A 16,651-nucleotide genomic window follows, 5' to 3' on the forward strand; every position below is an offset into this window, starting at 1 on the left:
GCGGGGAAGAGGGACACAAGAGGAGCAAAAGCAGGAGCAGGAAGGGTGGGGAGGAAAAATTCTTGCACCAGTACAGCTTCCAGGCAGCACTGGATGAACCCCATTTTGTGTTGCCTGCCAAAGGACAGAAACCACTCCTGTTTTGTATTTCAAAGTCCTCATTTATTTCTGACATTGAATTTGGACCCATAGGTGAGCAATGAAGACAGAGAATAATAGGAGGAATCTGAAGTGGAAAAAAATCTGGGATCCCTGCCCCTACCCTGTCCTGTTCCTCCACCATCCTCAAAACCTAACCCACAGTTGCATCTCCTGTGTTTCCAGCCCTTTCAGACTTGCCCATTTCTCTGTAGCCATGCCAGAGACAGGTGTTGTGTTGTCCATGAGGAAAACCCTCGTCCTGGCCTTCCAGCTACTCTGGAACTGCCTCCCAGCCTTGGCACCTTGTTAGGAGGTGACAGGTCACGCTTAATTTGTGTGTGACAAAGATGACTATGTGGTTGCTTTCCTTCAGCATAAGGGTGACCCGCCAAAGCCCAAGCCCCCAGCATTATTTCCACCCTTTGGAAGTCACGGCCCAGCCTGTGCTGCCGATGGGGTGGGAAGCCTTGCTGTGTGCCAAGAGGTAGAATTGGGTGCCGGGAGCCACTGGGTTGGCAGGCTGGCTCTGCGCGCTTCGTGGGGCGGCACTGCAGGGCCTTCTGGCAGACCTGGGCCGCAACCGCCCGCACGTCGCACTGCTGGGACGTACTACCTTCTCCTGGCTCCCAGCAGGATGGAGATGTAGCTGAGCATAGTGGGAAAAGATGGGATTTACTGACATAGCCAAGACTTTTTTCCAGTTACAGACTATATTTTCAGGGAGGAGTACTGGCTGGATGGGATGAAGTAGGAGCTACAGACTATCATCCAGCAGAATCCAGAGAGCTCTGCTGCTAACTTCTGTCTTCCCTCCTGCCTGCCCTTAATGTGAGAGGACATTTAAAACCCGCTATCACTATTTGGAGAATGGAAGGAGACTCTCTAAAAGATGCAGCTTGGCTGAGTCTCAGGATAATGGAAATACAATGTTTTCCTGGGCTGGAGGTGGGGGAGATGGTGCGTAATGTTTGCTCAAAAGGCTGTGTAAAACGCAGGCTGGGGCAAGGTGTTTGGTTACAAGGACTGTCACCCCATTGGGGGTTCATCTGGCTCCTCTCCTTTGGGTGGTTTGAGCAGAGGTGCCAAGGCATGAGCAGGTCCAAGGTGTAAATTAGCCATTTGCCAGATAACGTAGACATTTGAGGCTCATGTAGCATTTTGCCTCTGTGCTGAGACCTACTTTTTCTGAGCATGAACAGGGAGGTTCAGTCCAAATCCTGTGAGCAGCCGGATGATTTCTAAACTGTGGTGGTGAAAAAAACCCCCACCACTCACATTTCTGAGCAGTCGTACCCTATATTGCAAAGGCACAGCAAATTTCCTGCCATCGCCTCCAGCAGCATCCGCATGGCCGCGGGGATCCTTGCTGTCTGGGTCCCTCCTCCCTGCCATGAATGGGAACCACTCTGCCGAGCGGCCCTGCACCGGTTGCTATGGAAGTGCCTGTGAGTGATGGAGATGTCCTTTTAGTAATTTTTCACCTAATTTGATTTATTGAGGAAGAAGGAACTTTCCCACATTCATTTTTGCAGAAAGGCAGAGTCACTGGCTGGCATTCTCAGCTGCAGAGCCGGTGAACCCAGGTTTGGGTCTTGCACCCTCCTCTTCCAAAAGCAAAAGAGGGGGGACTCTGATCACCTGAACATCACTCATGGGAGGTCGTGGGCAAAGGAGGAGACATGACCTGGTTGCTGTCCTGCTGTTGCTGTCAAAAGCAAAAGCTGTCCTAAAGCCAACCTTCCTCTGGCTCTCCCGAGTGTCAGGGTGGGCTGGGCAGGGCTTTGAATGCTGAAGGTGGACAAAACTGTAGTTATTTAGGGATGCGGCTCTTCCTGTAAGTAAAATCTTGACATTTTTATGGGTCCAAGTTAAAATCCTCTTAAGAAAGCTCGTGAAGAGTTTAGAAGAGGTGGGGGCTTTGCCCACAGAAGGCTCAGCCTGTGCCCATTCGGCGTAGGTAAGCGGTTTTGTGAGCAACTTTGCCTCCCCCCGCGGTGATCTAAATTCATGTCTTGAACTTCAGCACGTACAGAGACCGAAGCGGGTGGGAGACGGTGTCCTATCTTACACTCGAACATAAAAGCTAACTGCTAGTGGCAACTAACACAGTACGAGGGGAGCAGGACGGTCCAGATCTTCCCTCCTTCGCTTTCCCATCGCTGAGCAGCACTGCCGTTCCCAGCCCAGCGGCAGGTTGTGCCGGGGGCAGCAGCGGGTGGGTGGTCACGTGTCACTCCGTGTGCCAGAGGTAGCGGGAATCCCCTTGGGTGGCTGCATGGGGACACCGAAGGCCTCGCTCAGGGAGTCGGGGGAGCCTGGGGTAATTAAATTGGGTTGTACTGTACATAGCCCTCGTTAGAGAAGTCCCTTCAGGAGACAGAGTAGAACAGTAATGACACTTATGATGGGTTCGGAGGTGGCCGGTTTAACGTCACCCTTCGAGGTCTCTCTCCTCTTCTCGCCCGTGAAGCTTAGTCGTGCCGGGTGGTTCAGCAGGAGGATGGTGCTGGTCTCGGGCTGGGCTTATGGGGTCCTCTCTGCGGGACCCCCCCAAGACAAACAAAAAGCCTCTTCCCTCGAGCGGGCGCCGGCTGGGGGCACCCTGTGCTAGCGGCAATGGTGACTACACCTCCGTGCTGATAGCCCGCGGGTTCGGGAAGCTCTCGCGTAGGAGGCCGTGGCGGCTCACCGGGTAGCTTTGCAGGGCGGCCATGTTGATGGGCGGCCCCATCTCCTTGTAGCATGCGGGGGTGTAGGTGACCCTCTCGCCCCCATTGCGCACCATGTCAGCAGTCCGGATGTAAAAGGGGGAGCCGTAGGGGGAGCAGGTCGGGCAGTAGTTGTGAGCCCCGTGCTGGTTGAGCTCGCTGCGGGGGGACGGGGGGCTGCCCTGGCCATCCACCATGCGGGAGTTACAGGCATTGCACGTGCCAAGGTGCGAGTGTGTGGGCAGGTTGGGCTCTTCCTCTTCCTCCTCCTCCTCCTCTTCCTCATCAGAGTCATCTTTCTTGCAGCAATAGTACTGCAAAGAAGGGAAGGGGTTGTATTAGGGGGAGTGGAGCAGCCAGCCCTGCAACCTCCCCACTCCCCTCATCCCCCCGCCACAGAAACCCTCCACCAGCCTCTCGCTGCTCTGCTCCATTGGTACCCGGGTCATGCAAAGCAGCCGAAGCCCAGCAAAACCCGAACCTGAGCGTGGTGCAGGAGGCAGCTGCCAGGGAACTCATCCTCTCCCCTCCCAGAGAGGTTTGCAAGGGGAATGTATTTTACCATGCCAGGTGGAAACTCCTCCAAGTAACCGCTGTGCTTTTCATCACAGGGGCACTGCTGCGTGGCACAGGCTTCACATTAACTTTTAAAGAGCAGGAGGCTGTAGTTAGCTGTTGTTGAAAGCCTCCTTGTTTAATTTACAGGGGGAAAAAAACAAATATAAAAACCTCCATCTGGTATTGCAAACCCAGCCAAGCCTACACCTAAATTAGCAAGTGCTGCAGATCCTCAAAAGCCTTAGGGGAATCCCCCCGCACCGGGAGGAGGAAAAGACATAACTCTGAGGCACCTGGGAAAAAAGAGTGTTTCCACTCCCTGCCCATCCCATGAAAAAAAACCCCTTTGAGGCCCTTCCTGCAGTTCAGCCCCAGGAGCAGCAACGCTGCTGGGGTTCATGGCAAGATAGGAGGTGGCCACGGTGCTCACCTGTAGCCTACAGTAGCAGAGCACGGCGATGATGCACAGTAGGATCACTGTCGCTAGGATTCCCCCAGTGATAACAACAGTTCCTGCTGTCATCCGACCGATTCTCCATCAAACTCTGAAAGGCAGGGCCACAGGGACACATGTCACCCCAGGACACGAAGGTCACCTACCGTGGTTTCATCATCACATCACAGATGTGGCGCCCATGAGGCATCCCAAAATACCACATCCCTGTTCCTCCCTCCCCAGCCAGAAAACTACCACCCAATATCATACTTCTCCTCTTAGTGAGAGGACACCTGAGGTGTGGCATCATGTCCCATTGCTGCCATCACTGCCTCTGGCTTGGGTTTTCTGGGAAACACCCCGCAGTCCACCCACAGAGCCTCCCCCCTTGCTGAGCTAAAACGGCTGATTTCCACCCTCCCAGCAGAAAACAGAGCTTCTGCTTCAAAACACAGAGCAAACTTGGGGTTCCACTGGGAAAAGCCAAAGGGGAGCCTTTAAACTCCACATCTCTGGCAGTCTGAGACCCCAAACCACACCCCAGCTGCCTGCCAGGCACTGGTGGGTCTAACACGAGCCACGCAGCCCCCACTGCCATCCCCATGCTGTGGGACCCAGTGGCTACTTACGTTCAGTGGCGGAGGCGTTGGACCTGGAAGAAGTAGGGGGAGAGGTGAGCTGTGGGCTGGTGGCACCCCTTGCATCCGCTTGCGTTTCCCTGCTTCCCAAGAACTTGCCTCAGTTTGGGAGCTGTGGGAGGCCCTGCTTCGCCTCCTGCATCCCACAGGGATGGGGATCAGCGTGTGCCTGCACCCCTGGGAGCCTCCGTGGTGCAAAAAGCATTCTGGGTCCTGCAGATGATGATGATCATGATGATGGTAATTATTAATTATTATTATTGTAATTATGATTATTTTCTTTAATTTGAAGCAGGGAAAGGAGGCATTTCCCAAGCTTGGAGAAACACTCTGCAGGAAAAGGCTGTGCTATCAGCAGCTCATGAATCACGCAGCTTCGCAGGGCGAAGGCCTGGCTTAGTCAGCGCTTGCCCTTTTCCTCTTTAATTATGGAAGAGGCAGATGCATCATCTCACAAGTGGACAATGTATTAACTGTGGCTGGGAAGGGGGCTCTCCCCTCCATCGCCTCTAGGGCACGCAAGTCCCAGCATCCTCCTGTTACCCCCCAGGCACCTACCCGGAAAAGGACAGGCAGGGTGTCACAATCATGCCGGCCCTGGGGCGACCGGCCGGGACAGGCAGCACTGCATGGCCACAGAAAGAAGCCGGCGGCCCTGGGAGGGAGGACAAGGAGAAAAACCCACCACTGTCAGCTCATCCCCCTGACCAAGGGGGCTGCCCAGTGTCCCTATCCCCACTGATGCCACCTCTGTCCCCACGGCAGGGCTAAATAAGTTGCTTTTTTAGGGAGACTGGCAGGAAAGGTGAGTGCTGCAAAGGTGGGTAAACCAAATCGCCATCAAGGGTCAATCCTGTGCCTAAAACCTGCAATTTCAGCAAAAGTGAGAGACTTGTACCCAAGAAGTGGGTGCACCCATCGCCCCCATCACCCCCCACCCTCCGTGGACGCTTGATACAACCACATTTCATTACTGGTCCCCGCATCCCTCTGTGCCTTGCCCAGAGCAGGGCTAATTGATAGGGCCCAAGTGCCAGGCGGTTGCAGCCGAGATCTAATTACCCACTTGCCACGTGGCCTGAATTGACAGAAGGAGGTGGCAGCTTCCAGACAAGACCTGCCCAACTCTGCCCCAGCCCCTTGCTGCTACATGTGCTGGTAGGCACCACAGGGAACACCCACCCACCCCCACCGCCCCAAATCACCCCCCCTCCTCGCTCCGCTGCTGCAATTTGCAGGATCCAGCCTGCTGCAAATTGATTTTCAGCTCTTGGAAAGTTCCCGTACGGAGCCAAAAGGTGGGCGTGCATTAGATTTCCTCCTCAAGCCACTCTCGCACACAAAACAAAGGAAAAAACCCCAAACCCTGAGAAATCAATAGGTCTATAAGCCAGCTAATATCCCCATCCATCAGGGTACCTGAGAGAGAGCTAATAATAGACCCTGACACACTTGGCTCCTGGGTGCTGTTACCAAACTGCACCCCAAAATGCAAGCAGGGATAGTGGGGGGGGGCATGGGCTAGCCTTCGATGGAGTTACTGCTTCCCCAAGTGGCATCTTTAACAGGAAAAAGCTGATGGCAGTGGCTGGAAAAGGCAAATGTTAACCTTCGATGACCCCCGAGAGGGACACACCCTGAGCCAGGCAGTGATGGATGATGCAGGCAGCCATCCATATCTAGAAAACTTCATGGGAGATTTGATTTGCATGCAATTAGCCCAAGGTTTGGAGCAAGCAGGCGGCCTCTGAGAATGACCCCGGGTGGGAGGGACCAGCCCTGGGGACCCTTTGGTCACCTCCAAGTCCGACTGACGCTGCCACAAGAGCGGCTGGGCTTCCACCTGCCCCATCTCAGGCATTCCTGTTTATGGGGCTGCCGGGATCAGCATTTCACCATCCCCGCTCAGGAGCCAGGTTCTTCCCTGTTAAAGTAGTGAACGTTAAAAAGAAAAAAAAGCAAAAATTAATTAAATTAAAATGAACCAGAAGAGAAGCGCTGCCTTTCCTCATCTCTTTGGAGGTGATGCTTTCAGAGAGGAGGAAGTTTCCTCCCCTCCTGCCCCCCAACCCCTACTCACCGGCAGCCTAGCAGTTCTTTTTCTAACGACTTTGTGCCTATAAAGTATTTCGTGCCTATAAAACAGCCTTCTCTAACCCACAGCTCTCTTCTACAGGGATGCAGAAGTAGATGTAACACCTCGCAGGGAGGAAGCAAGAGTCTCAGGAGTAATTGAGGTCTTGGGAATTATAAGGTAAATATGCCCAGAAAGGGGCAGGACAACTACAGAAGCCTTTTCCAGCCCTTGCACAGGCCCCACAACAGCCCCAGCAGCCACATCCCTGCCGCTGGGGATTAGCCCATCTCCATTTTCCATCCACTCCCTGCAAGCGCATTCCAACCTGCCGGGCATTTTGGGCTCCACTGGCTCAGCTCCCCCTGGGCTTGGGCACCGCATGGCCCCACCACCTCATTTTTAGGGGTCTCCTAAAAGCCTTGGGTTGCACTGTGAGCCGAGCTGAGCCCGCGGCTCCTGCTCCTGCAGCAGGACAGGATGCAGAGGCATGGCGAGAGGATGTACATTTTGCAAAGCCAGACTCCCAGGGGCGTAGTCCCATTTCTCTTTCTGGCTTAAAAAGCCAGTTGAGAGTTGTTTAAATATTTAAATATCCCACGCTGAGCAGATGCCTTGGTGCTCGCCACTCACCTGCCCCTGGGTGGCTCAGGAGAGGGGGCTACAACCCAAGGGCAAGCATGGGGACCCTCCAGCCCAAAACATTGCTGAATAAAATCAAGATTTATACAAGCAGGGCTGCATTACCCTTCCCTGGCTCTTGGGAAGCGATTCGAGATGTTAGGCAGCGGTGTCACTCTGTCCCTGGCGGAGGGAGGGTCCCCGGCCATATCGAACTCCTCCAGGCAGGCGTGCAAAACTGCTTGCAGCAGAGATACATTTTCTTTAATTGATGTTGCCTTGCAGCACAAAGTTACAGTCTGAAAAGTGACTCTGGGAACGAGCGGCATCTCAGGCTTCTATATTTATTCTCCTTCAATGACGTTCATCACAGATTTGCACAGTTTGCAAGTCGATGGGAGGTTTTTGCCAGCTGCCAGCACTCTCAGCCAGCTGAGAATCTCCCGTCCTTCCTCGCCTGGCGTGTCCCACCAGCCCCAAGCTCAACCCCACATCCAGCAAAGGTCAAACATTAACACGGGAGCAAGTTTTAAGGCTCAGGCAGAGCATGGCTGTTTGCCATGAGCATCATGCTGAACCTCACCGGCCAGTCCTGCCCCAGCCTGGGCTCTGCCTCCCGATTTTGCTCTGCAGCTCACGGGCTAATTCAATGAAATGTCTGCCTGGTAAATTAGCCCGGCTGCTGCCTTACCAGAATCATCTCCCAGGGCCTAATTGGAAAAAAACAGCATCAGGGGCTGCCTTTTCAAAACAGATTACAGCAGCAAACAACAGGGCAGCTTTCAGGCGGCTGTGGCCTGCCCCACAAGGGCTCAGCTCAGTAGGATTCAGGCGGATTCATCCATGGTTGCAAACCTTGGCGAGGTGGGGAGGATACGAGCAGCACAGCTCCCCCAGCTGCAGGTCAGGCCGGGCGCCTGGGGAAGCTGAGACCCTGCAAACTCATTGCACGTCAGGTGCTGTGAGCTGCAAGGTGTAAGGGGACAAGCCAAGTCATGAGGAAGCAGAAATGACCCCCTCCAAATGAGCTGAGCCCAAATGAAAGTCCAAAGAGTGATGGCAACGTGGGATGCAGGAGGATGCGGGGGGCTGCACCCAGCCGACAGCTCCCAGCAGCCCCTCTCCAGCCCCAGCACTCGCCCCCCAGCTTCTTGCCCAGGTCCCAAACCACTGGGTCACTTTGAAGCTTTTAATCTCTCAAGGGATCCACAGGGGTCACCAGGGAGCTGAACCTACTGCCCACACTAGGCTCTCCGAACACTGATTTTTGGAGGGATTACAAATTGCTGCTTTGATTTACCCTTGCACATAAGCTTGTTTAAGCCCCATCACTTTTGGGAGGGGCAAGATAGGACCAGTCCCTTCTGACTTTTGATACGCTGTTACTAAATATATTGAGGAAAAAGCATCTTTAAGGCATAAGAATTTCCTGTGGTAATGGGCAGCCAGAGCAACCCTGCTTCCTCCTGCAGCAATAACATCTCTGGGAGTGGCGCTGGGCTCCATGGCTGGTTCCACCTGAGTTACATTTGAGTTCAGACCCGACTGCAGACAGAAATCACAGCAGCGGTTGGGAAAACTTTGATTTTAGCCTGCAACAGAGAACACCAAGAAGGCTTTTCCCAGCAGAAAGGGTGTTTTGTACGACCCGAGCCTTTTTTGTGCTGCGACTCCTTCAGTGCCTTGAGTCACGTGGGGTTTGGCCCAGCAGTTTTGTAAAGAAAACTGCAGCCAACCCCCAGCTCCTTGCTCCCGGCCACCGCAAGGACAGCCAGGTCACAGAGGTGACACTGTCCACCAGCTGAGGCTCCAGCAATTTGCAGTTAGTCATCAAAACTGAAAATCCCATGCCCTGCCTCAAGCCTGCCCTTGCTTTCCCTCCACCACTCGCACTAGCTTGCCAGGGCTCCCCACCGCCTCCTCCAAGCCCTGCTTCTCCCCAGCCAAGGGATGGGAAAGAAGAAACACCGACAAGGTTTTGAAACCAGTTCTTGCAAAAGCTTTGTGGAAAAGGCAAGATATTAATCACAATTAACAAAAATCAAACCATCTCAAGGGTGGAAGCCACCAGCCAGACCGCATCTCCTGGCTGGGCACAGAGCTCGTTCCCACTGCTAACGCCATGCTGCCGACCCACCAAGCCCAAGAGATCCCCTCTCCTGGCTGTCAAACTCTGCCCAAAACCACCTTCTCGTCAACCCAGGTTCGCTCCCTCCCACGCTGGGCCTCATCTGCCCTGTGGGAGCCCAGCAAACCTTCCCCGCCGGCAGCAATCGCCTTTACAGCCATGTAGGACCGAGCATCCCCCTCTGATGGTAGTGGCAGTGTGTAAAGCCCCAGCACATCCTGGGATCCCTGTCCCAGGGACACCTCCCAGCACTTCACAGGCTTTTGGAGGAAGAGTGGCTTTGCAGCCTGGGATGTCTTGGGCATGGATTACACCGGTATCTTGTTACTTGAGCATCTCATCTGCCCATTTCCCTAAGCGACTATTCAGATCCTGTCCTGCCTGCCTGCATGGATCCCCATGGTAGGGACCATCCCTTCAACCCGTTCTCCCTCCATCAATGTGATACTGCAAAGCCCACAGCACGGCCAGGGTTACACCTGGATTTAGGCAAGATCTATATAATTACACTCTCTTTACAGCTCCTCCTCATCGCAGGACAGCTTAAAACCCAGAGCAGGAAAATGACACCTCCCTCCTCATCCCTCCACGCATCTCCACACTGCATTTGCTCAGCCAGCTCCCCACCAGCCCAGCCCAGGAGCCATGGTGGATGGGGGCAGCCCCAGAAAGGGACGATGTGCAGCCCCAGACATGGGGAACGCATCAGACACAGGCAGTCCACCGGGGGATGAGGGATGGAAGTGTCCCTGGCCTGACCCACACGACTCATCTCCTGCTGCTGCACCTGGGGTCCCTCCTGGGGCTGCTCACAGCAAAAGCCGTGGCCAAGCCCAGGCACACATGCTGGAGAGCTGCTCAGACATGGTCCCAAAATAAGCAGGGACAAAACTGGCGGCATCCAGCCAAGTTGCACAGAGAAGGGCTTTTGAGATTATCCCACACGTCGGATCCCTGCGGGCTCTCAGGAGTCAGCCAGGACCTGGCCAGCATCCCTGCATAGGCACCATCCCTCCCAGCACCCAAATATTCCCCGTAAAGGGCAGCCGCAGCAGCAGCATCTGTGCCGGAAGGGGAACGAGGGAGGGCAGAGCTGGGATGCTGGGCATGCTGCAGGTGAGACTGATCCTTGCCTAAAAGCCAGAGCATTTTGCCCCACAGGAGCACTGAAGGCTTGGGACCATGGCCATGGCCAGCAGAGAGCCAGAGCCCAGCCTGGATCCTGGTGTACCGTGGATCCCTGGAGGACACGGCCCAGGGGAGCAAGGACTTCGGTCTGATTTACACCCCATGTTGTGCCTAAATTCCCCTGCCACAGCAGCACCTGTGTATTTAGAGCATAGAGCACAAGAGATGAATCCTTGTGAGCACGCAAAGGAGTGGGAAGGGTTATCTACGTCCACCAGACGTCACCCTTGGTGTTCCCACAAGCTCACTGCACTGGTGTAGGTATCCTATGACTCATTTAACCCCATGGTAAAGCACTAACAGAGCACACTGTTGGTGCTTTACCCAAGCATTTCCCCTGCATCAGCCAGAGTTCCCAGCACTTGCCCAGGAAAAGGCAAGAAGGCACCAGCAAAGCAAATGGGGCAGCAGGAACCCCTTTAAAAGCTCTCAGCCTCCAGCCATGCCACACTGAGGCCTCAGGGTGGAAGAAAGTCCAGGGGATGGATCAGGGTCCTGCTGGTCCTGCAGCCTGGAGACCCTTCCCAGCAATGTGACAGAGCCAGCTTCCCTTTGAGGATGCTCTGTTGTTCATTTCCAGCCCCGGGAGGGTATTTCTCCAGCATCCTCATTGCTCCAAGATAAAACCTTCACCTCCTCGGCACCTATTTATTTTCACACCTGAGGGCTCTTCCCATCAGGGCAAGGAGACAAAGACCTCAGCTGTATCTCTCCATTCCCTGGGAGCTGCAAACACCCTGTGGAGACAACAATCTTCTCCCCAGTTTGATTTTCTTGCTCTCTACCACTGGAAGGTGCGTGCTGTCCTGTCCTCTCCAGTGGGGCTAATCCCACCAGGGGACTCAGCAACACCAAATCTTCATCCCAGGCACACATTGGAAGAGGAGGATCAGTCCCAGCAGAAGCATTGTGCAACACAGTCTGGAGCATTCCCAACCAGATCCAACCAAGCACAGCAGCGAGTTTCCCATTAAAGATGTTTTTCATTAAGTCAGTTTCTCACGGGCTTTCTTTGACATGACTCCCAGGACTGCTTCTCCTCCAAGGCACCACTTTGTTATCTCCCTGCTTGCCCTGGACATCGGTGCCATCCTGCCCTTTCCACCTTATTTCCATCATTCCCATGAAAATCCTCTGCCCAGTTTCCCAATTCCCACTCAGATCTGCCCTTGCTGCCCTGTCTCTGTTCCTCCCAGCCTGATGTATAAAACACAAGTTGTGCAAAACCTTTCCATGTAGCAGCAAGCTCTGCTCCCGAAAGAAAAGCCCTGGGGAAAAGCTCTGGCTGAGGCTGGAGCCTCTGTAATCCCATCAGCTTCAGCCCCCCCAGCACAGCATGCTCAGGCAACGCTGTCCAAGTTGCACCGGGGTGGATCCGTTGGGCCTCAATGTCACCCAAATTATTTGTGTTGCTAAAATAAAATATAAAATAAATTCTTCTGTTCAATCCTTGGTTTTAACTCTTGCCCTCCTGCAGCCTGGATAACGTTATGGGGCCAATGGCTGAAACAGTGACTGTGTGTCTGAGGGATGCTGCTGCCCAGGGACATGCAGGGGACATCCCCCCATGTCATGACAGTATCTGCCCTCCTGCCTGCCTGCGAGAGTGCCAGTGAGACAGCCACTTTGGAGGGATTAAATTAGCAAAGACATCATTAGGCGTAACTGGACAGTTTACTGGTTGGGTGGCATGAAGGAAGATGAGCCTTCTATCTGTCCAGGAGGAGAGGGGTCACCAGCATCCCTCTCAGCTTGCAAGCTCTCTTTAAACCACATTTACAGCTGGGAAAGCTATATGGATGTGTCAGTGATGCACTATACTTTCCCATTTGTATTTCACTGCTTGCCTGATATTTGTCTCCCTCCAGCCCCAGATATGGATTAAAAAGGACACAATCATAAGCCATCAATGTCTTTAAAAAAACAGGAGCCGAAAACCAGGGCTGGTTACATCTCTGCCCACTTCTAGCTAGGCAAGTGCCCTTCAGCATCAGGGAGCAGATAACCCTCAGACCACTGCTTCTCAAAAAAAAAAAAACCCAACCCCAAGGCTGGTTACAATTTAATCCCATTCCTGCAGTAGCTGCAAATCTGCATGGTGCTTGGGAAATGTCCTTTTTTTCCATGGAAAAGGGAGATGGAGGGCACTGTGGCCCAGCCCTGGGGAGGAAGGTGCAGGGAAGCGCAACCTCTTCCTCCGCATGATGCAAGACCTGCTGCTCCAACTGTCAGCACTCCCCCCCAGCATGTTCGCTTGGAGTAGAAACAGAGATTTATTTTAATGACTCATTAAAGCCTAATTGCATTCAGGCAGCAATACAGAGAGAGGAGCCTCCCACGTGAGGCAGTACTACAGTCAGGAGGGCTCTCAAAGCCTCCCCGAAAGCGCAAGGCAGACAGATTGTCTCTTTTTGGTGGGGCCAGACAGCAGGGCAGGTGCTGGCTCTGGAGCGGCGTTGCTTTGCAATTGAGATCCAAAAAACAACCCAGAAAAGTCTCTGTTCTTCTCTGCATTTGCCTCTATCTGCCCAATGTGACAGCTGCCACCAGCTGCTCACCCCTGAGCTCGAGGAGACGCAGCCTGCCCTGCAGGTTGGATGCCCATCTCCAGAGCCTCAGGCTGGTGGCTATTTCAGGGGCTGTCCATCTCAAAGCCTTAAGGACACATGTGGTTTTAACTCCCCTGTGTTTCTAAGGACCTCATAGTGGGAGCGGGGAGCTCAGCAGGGAGCGATTTCTGTGGGAGCCACCACAGGTCACCCCGGCAGAGAGCCGGAAGTGGCACAGGGAAGGGACGAGCTGCTCCTCCCAACTCAGGGGCTCCCTGGGTGGGGGAGAACAAAGCAGTCATACTAAAAACCAGCCAGCTTGTAGGGGAACCAGCCAAAATCCCGCTGCCTGCAGTCCAGGTACCCCCTTGCCACTGACACCACCCATGAGGAGCTCTGGGGTCTGCTTTCTCTGTTTTTTTGGGTGCCCCAGCTAGCTCTGCCCACGTACCTCGTCCTTCCCGGGGGGATACCGACCCAGTGGCAGCCACATCACCCATGGAGATGGGAGCTTACAGCCGCCCTGACACCCAGGGATCCCCATTCCCAGGACCCACACTGGGAAGCCCATCCTACCCTTCTCACCCACACAGCCACGGGGGGTCAATTGGTATCGACCTGCAGCTTTCTCCCCCTGGAAAGCTGCCCCATGCAAGGCATGGGAAAGCCATGGGTCCCCTTTCCTGCTCCACAATTCGGATGCCCGTGGTACCCGCAACAATCCCGACCTTGTGCCATGGGAGGACAGCCCACCTGGGGACAACCACCCCACAGGGCAGGCACGGGTTCCCAGCCACAGCTCTGCTTTCCAAGCCAAACGGCAATTCTCCCTCCAGGACAGCCCATCCGGCAGGGTCCTGGACTGTGGTCCATAGGCTGTGCAGACCGAGGGAAAGCTGGACCCATGTGCTGCTCTGGGCCGATGCAGGCTCACGGTCCCTGTCCCTAACTGCACTGTTGGGGTAAATCCAAGCAGAATCACTCCAGGATCAGGTCCAGGAGTGATTTTTCCATAAAGCCATGGGAAAATCTCACCCACAGTTGCTTCACAGGACCACTCACACTCCTTTTACCCACACAATACAACCAGGCACAGATGGATTGGCTCTGCAGAGCTGAACTCTTTGCTGGATTTCAGATCAGATTTTTTTTTTCTAGTTGACTTATCACACAGTGGGGATGCAGACTCATCCATCGCTCAAGGTGCTCCACCTTGCCCAGCCCACGCTGCCCAGACAGGCAGGAGTGGGGCTGGCTGGGATGGTCACGCACGCACCATCACACACATCCAGCAAGCAGGAAAACCTGCCTGGAAGTCTCTTAATGTCTCCTGCAAATGAAGTGTGAAACGCACTTTCAAGAAAACAAGAGTAATGGAGCCTCAATAAATATTTCATCGTGGTGGGAAAGCAGTGATGGGGAAGGTCGGGTGGGCAGAGATGCCAGAACGGATCGGGGGCAGCAGGGATGGAGGTTGGAGGGGGAGAAGGGGGAGGCAGCCAGGGCAGGGAACAACGAAGAACACCACGGCCTGATCTTAATTCTGTTTGCTGCTTGCCCTGAGGGCTACCAGGTTTGAGGCATGCCCACAAAATGGACCCCAGAAAGGGGAGCAGGTCTTGAGTTCCTGTTCATGCCTGTGGCTAAGGTGGGTGATTCTGCTCCAGCTGGAAGCCAAGCTCCCCTGAACACCCTGTCCTAACACTTCCCAGCAGGCCGGCAGACAGTGGCCTGGGTCTCCTGTTGGTCCGTGCACCCCAAATGCTCCCATGCAAAATGGCTGGAGAAGACGCAGCGTTTCTCTAGAGCAGAGGGTTTGCCGAGTGGATAATCCTCTGCACCTGATTTCCACCCTGTAAGGATCTTTCGAGTCAGAGCAGAGCTGGGCCAGGCTGCCTAGCCTAAGCGGGGCTTCGGAGCTGTCCTCAGGCCTGCGGCCGGGCTGAAATCCAGCGCTTTGGAAAGAGAGGGGAGAGCATCTCACATCCCAGTGGAGATATTGCTGGAATGGGATTGGACTCACTGATCACAACAGTATTGGGAACAGCAGCCCACAGCCACTGTTTCCTCTTGGCTTTTCAACAGGTGAAAAAGCCCTTCCTAGGAAAAGCTGTTCTCCCCCTCCCTGGCAAAGCCCAGGTTAGAGCCCATCGCATCCCACGGGGCGACACCAAACGCCAACCAGCAGCCCCAGTACACCCAGTGCCCCGAAACAGCGACTCGGACTTGGACAAGCGAGGGGCCAGGCTGGAGGAGGGGAAAAAAAAATCCCCCAGTAATACAAGTCTCTGTCGGGGTGGAATATTTCACCGCACCTTTGAAAATCTCTCTGCTGGAGAAACAATCAATAGCACGCAAACGAAATCCAGCTGAAAACACTAAATGTTTCCACATGCTCTTTTGGAGGGAATAAAATCCTCCAGGATAACCTTAGCAGAAAACAAAAGCCAGGCGAATAATTGGAGCGCAGGTCTCCTTTAATTACTGCAGCACGGTGAGAGATAAAACAGAGATCCTTCAGAATGAACAAAAGGGTTTGATTTCCTCCACTTCAGCAAAGGCAGCCACCATTTCCGCGGAGAGGTTTGCTAGCGAGGTTGGGAGATTTGTCGGGCCGTCATGTCCTTGCTGAACGGCAAAGCTTTGGGCTCCCACCAAACGAGCAAGAGGCTGAACCCCAGGCTTGGGACTTTCAAAACTTTGCCTGGCTGCGAAGAAGTAGGGTTTAGGGACGGGCAAACTCAGTCCTACCCATCCCAGCAGCCGCAAGAGTCAACAGTGACGAAAAGAACCAGCTCAACGCAAAGTTCGACCACGTAACCCTGAGAAAATAAGTCAGGACCTTCCGGGGAACCACAACCCCGGAGCTGCGCCAGGATGAGGCGGCAGTGCAGGGGCTCAGCGCGGCCCTGGGGTGCTGGGCGCGGGGGGCCGGCGCACCCCACCCTGCCCTGCCCTCCCCGCAGCGCCCCACTGCCCGGGCTCCCCTTCCCACCGCAGCGCCAAATTCAAGCGTGAGCCTTTCCCTTGCCCCGACCCCCTGCGAAGCTCGAGGCGGGGGAGGGAGGAGGGCAGCGGGGTGTCCCAGCCGTCCCGGGGCGCCCCACCGTCCCGGGGTGTCCCAGCGGTCCCGGGGTGTCCCAGCCGTACCTGGGCGAGCGGGCGGGAGCGGGCAGCGGCGCAGGCAGCAGAGGAGCCGGGTCCGGCAGCACCGGGGCGGCTGGCGGGGCAGGGGGCGGGGGGAGGAAGGGGCGGGCCGAAGGAGGAGGATAATGATAAGAATAATTGCGATAATAATAAATAAGAGGAAGAATAATCACCGGAACGGAGGAGCGGGAGAGCCGAGGCGGGTCCGGCCGGTGGGGGGCGGGGAGGAGTTTGCCCGGTGGCCGGAGCGACCGCCCCCGAGCACCGCCCCCTAAATGGGCTGCAGGGGGGGTGCAGATACGGCCTTGATCCCCCCCCTCCCCCCCCGAAACTCCTCCGCGGGGGAGCCGGGCTGGGGGAGTCGGGCCACGGCCCCCCTCAGCATCCGGGTGCCTGGCCCATGGTGGGGAAACAGGGGTGCACCCACTCAGCCTCCCCCCAGCCCACATACCAGTGCCTGCAG

At 55.0% G+C, this 16,651-nt stretch overlaps 1 protein-coding gene across 3 annotated transcripts; it reads right to left on the minus strand.

Moving 5' to 3' along the window:
• Window positions 1-97: 97 nt before the first annotated feature.
• LOC141961404 (protein FAM163A-like) lies at window positions 98-16,407 on the minus strand. Of its 3 annotated transcripts, XM_074908284.1 has the most exons (5): window positions 16,192-16,322; window positions 5,040-5,136; window positions 4,473-4,694; window positions 3,838-3,952; window positions 98-3,163 (listed from the first exon to the last, which is right to left on the minus strand). In XM_074908284.1, exons 4-5 carry the CDS (start codon window positions 3,928-3,930, stop codon window positions 2,765-2,767), a joined length of 492 nt encoding a protein of 163 aa, XP_074764385.1. In that variant the 5' UTR covers window positions 3,931-3,952; window positions 4,473-4,694; window positions 5,040-5,136; window positions 16,192-16,322; the 3' UTR covers window positions 98-2,764. The 3 variants fall into 3 exon arrangements, with proteins under 3 accessions (XP_074764385.1, XP_074764387.1, XP_074764386.1); XM_074908286.1 differs by lacking the exons at window positions 5,040-5,136; window positions 16,192-16,322 and adding an exon at window positions 16,362-16,407; XM_074908285.1 differs by lacking the exon at window positions 5,040-5,136.
• Window positions 16,408-16,651: the final 244 nt, after the last annotated feature.

Source organism: Athene noctua, chromosome 5, assembly GCF_965140245.1.
Source record: "Athene noctua chromosome 5, bAthNoc1.hap1.1, whole genome shotgun sequence".
NCBI lineage: Eukaryota > Metazoa > Chordata > Aves > Strigiformes > Strigidae > Athene > Athene noctua.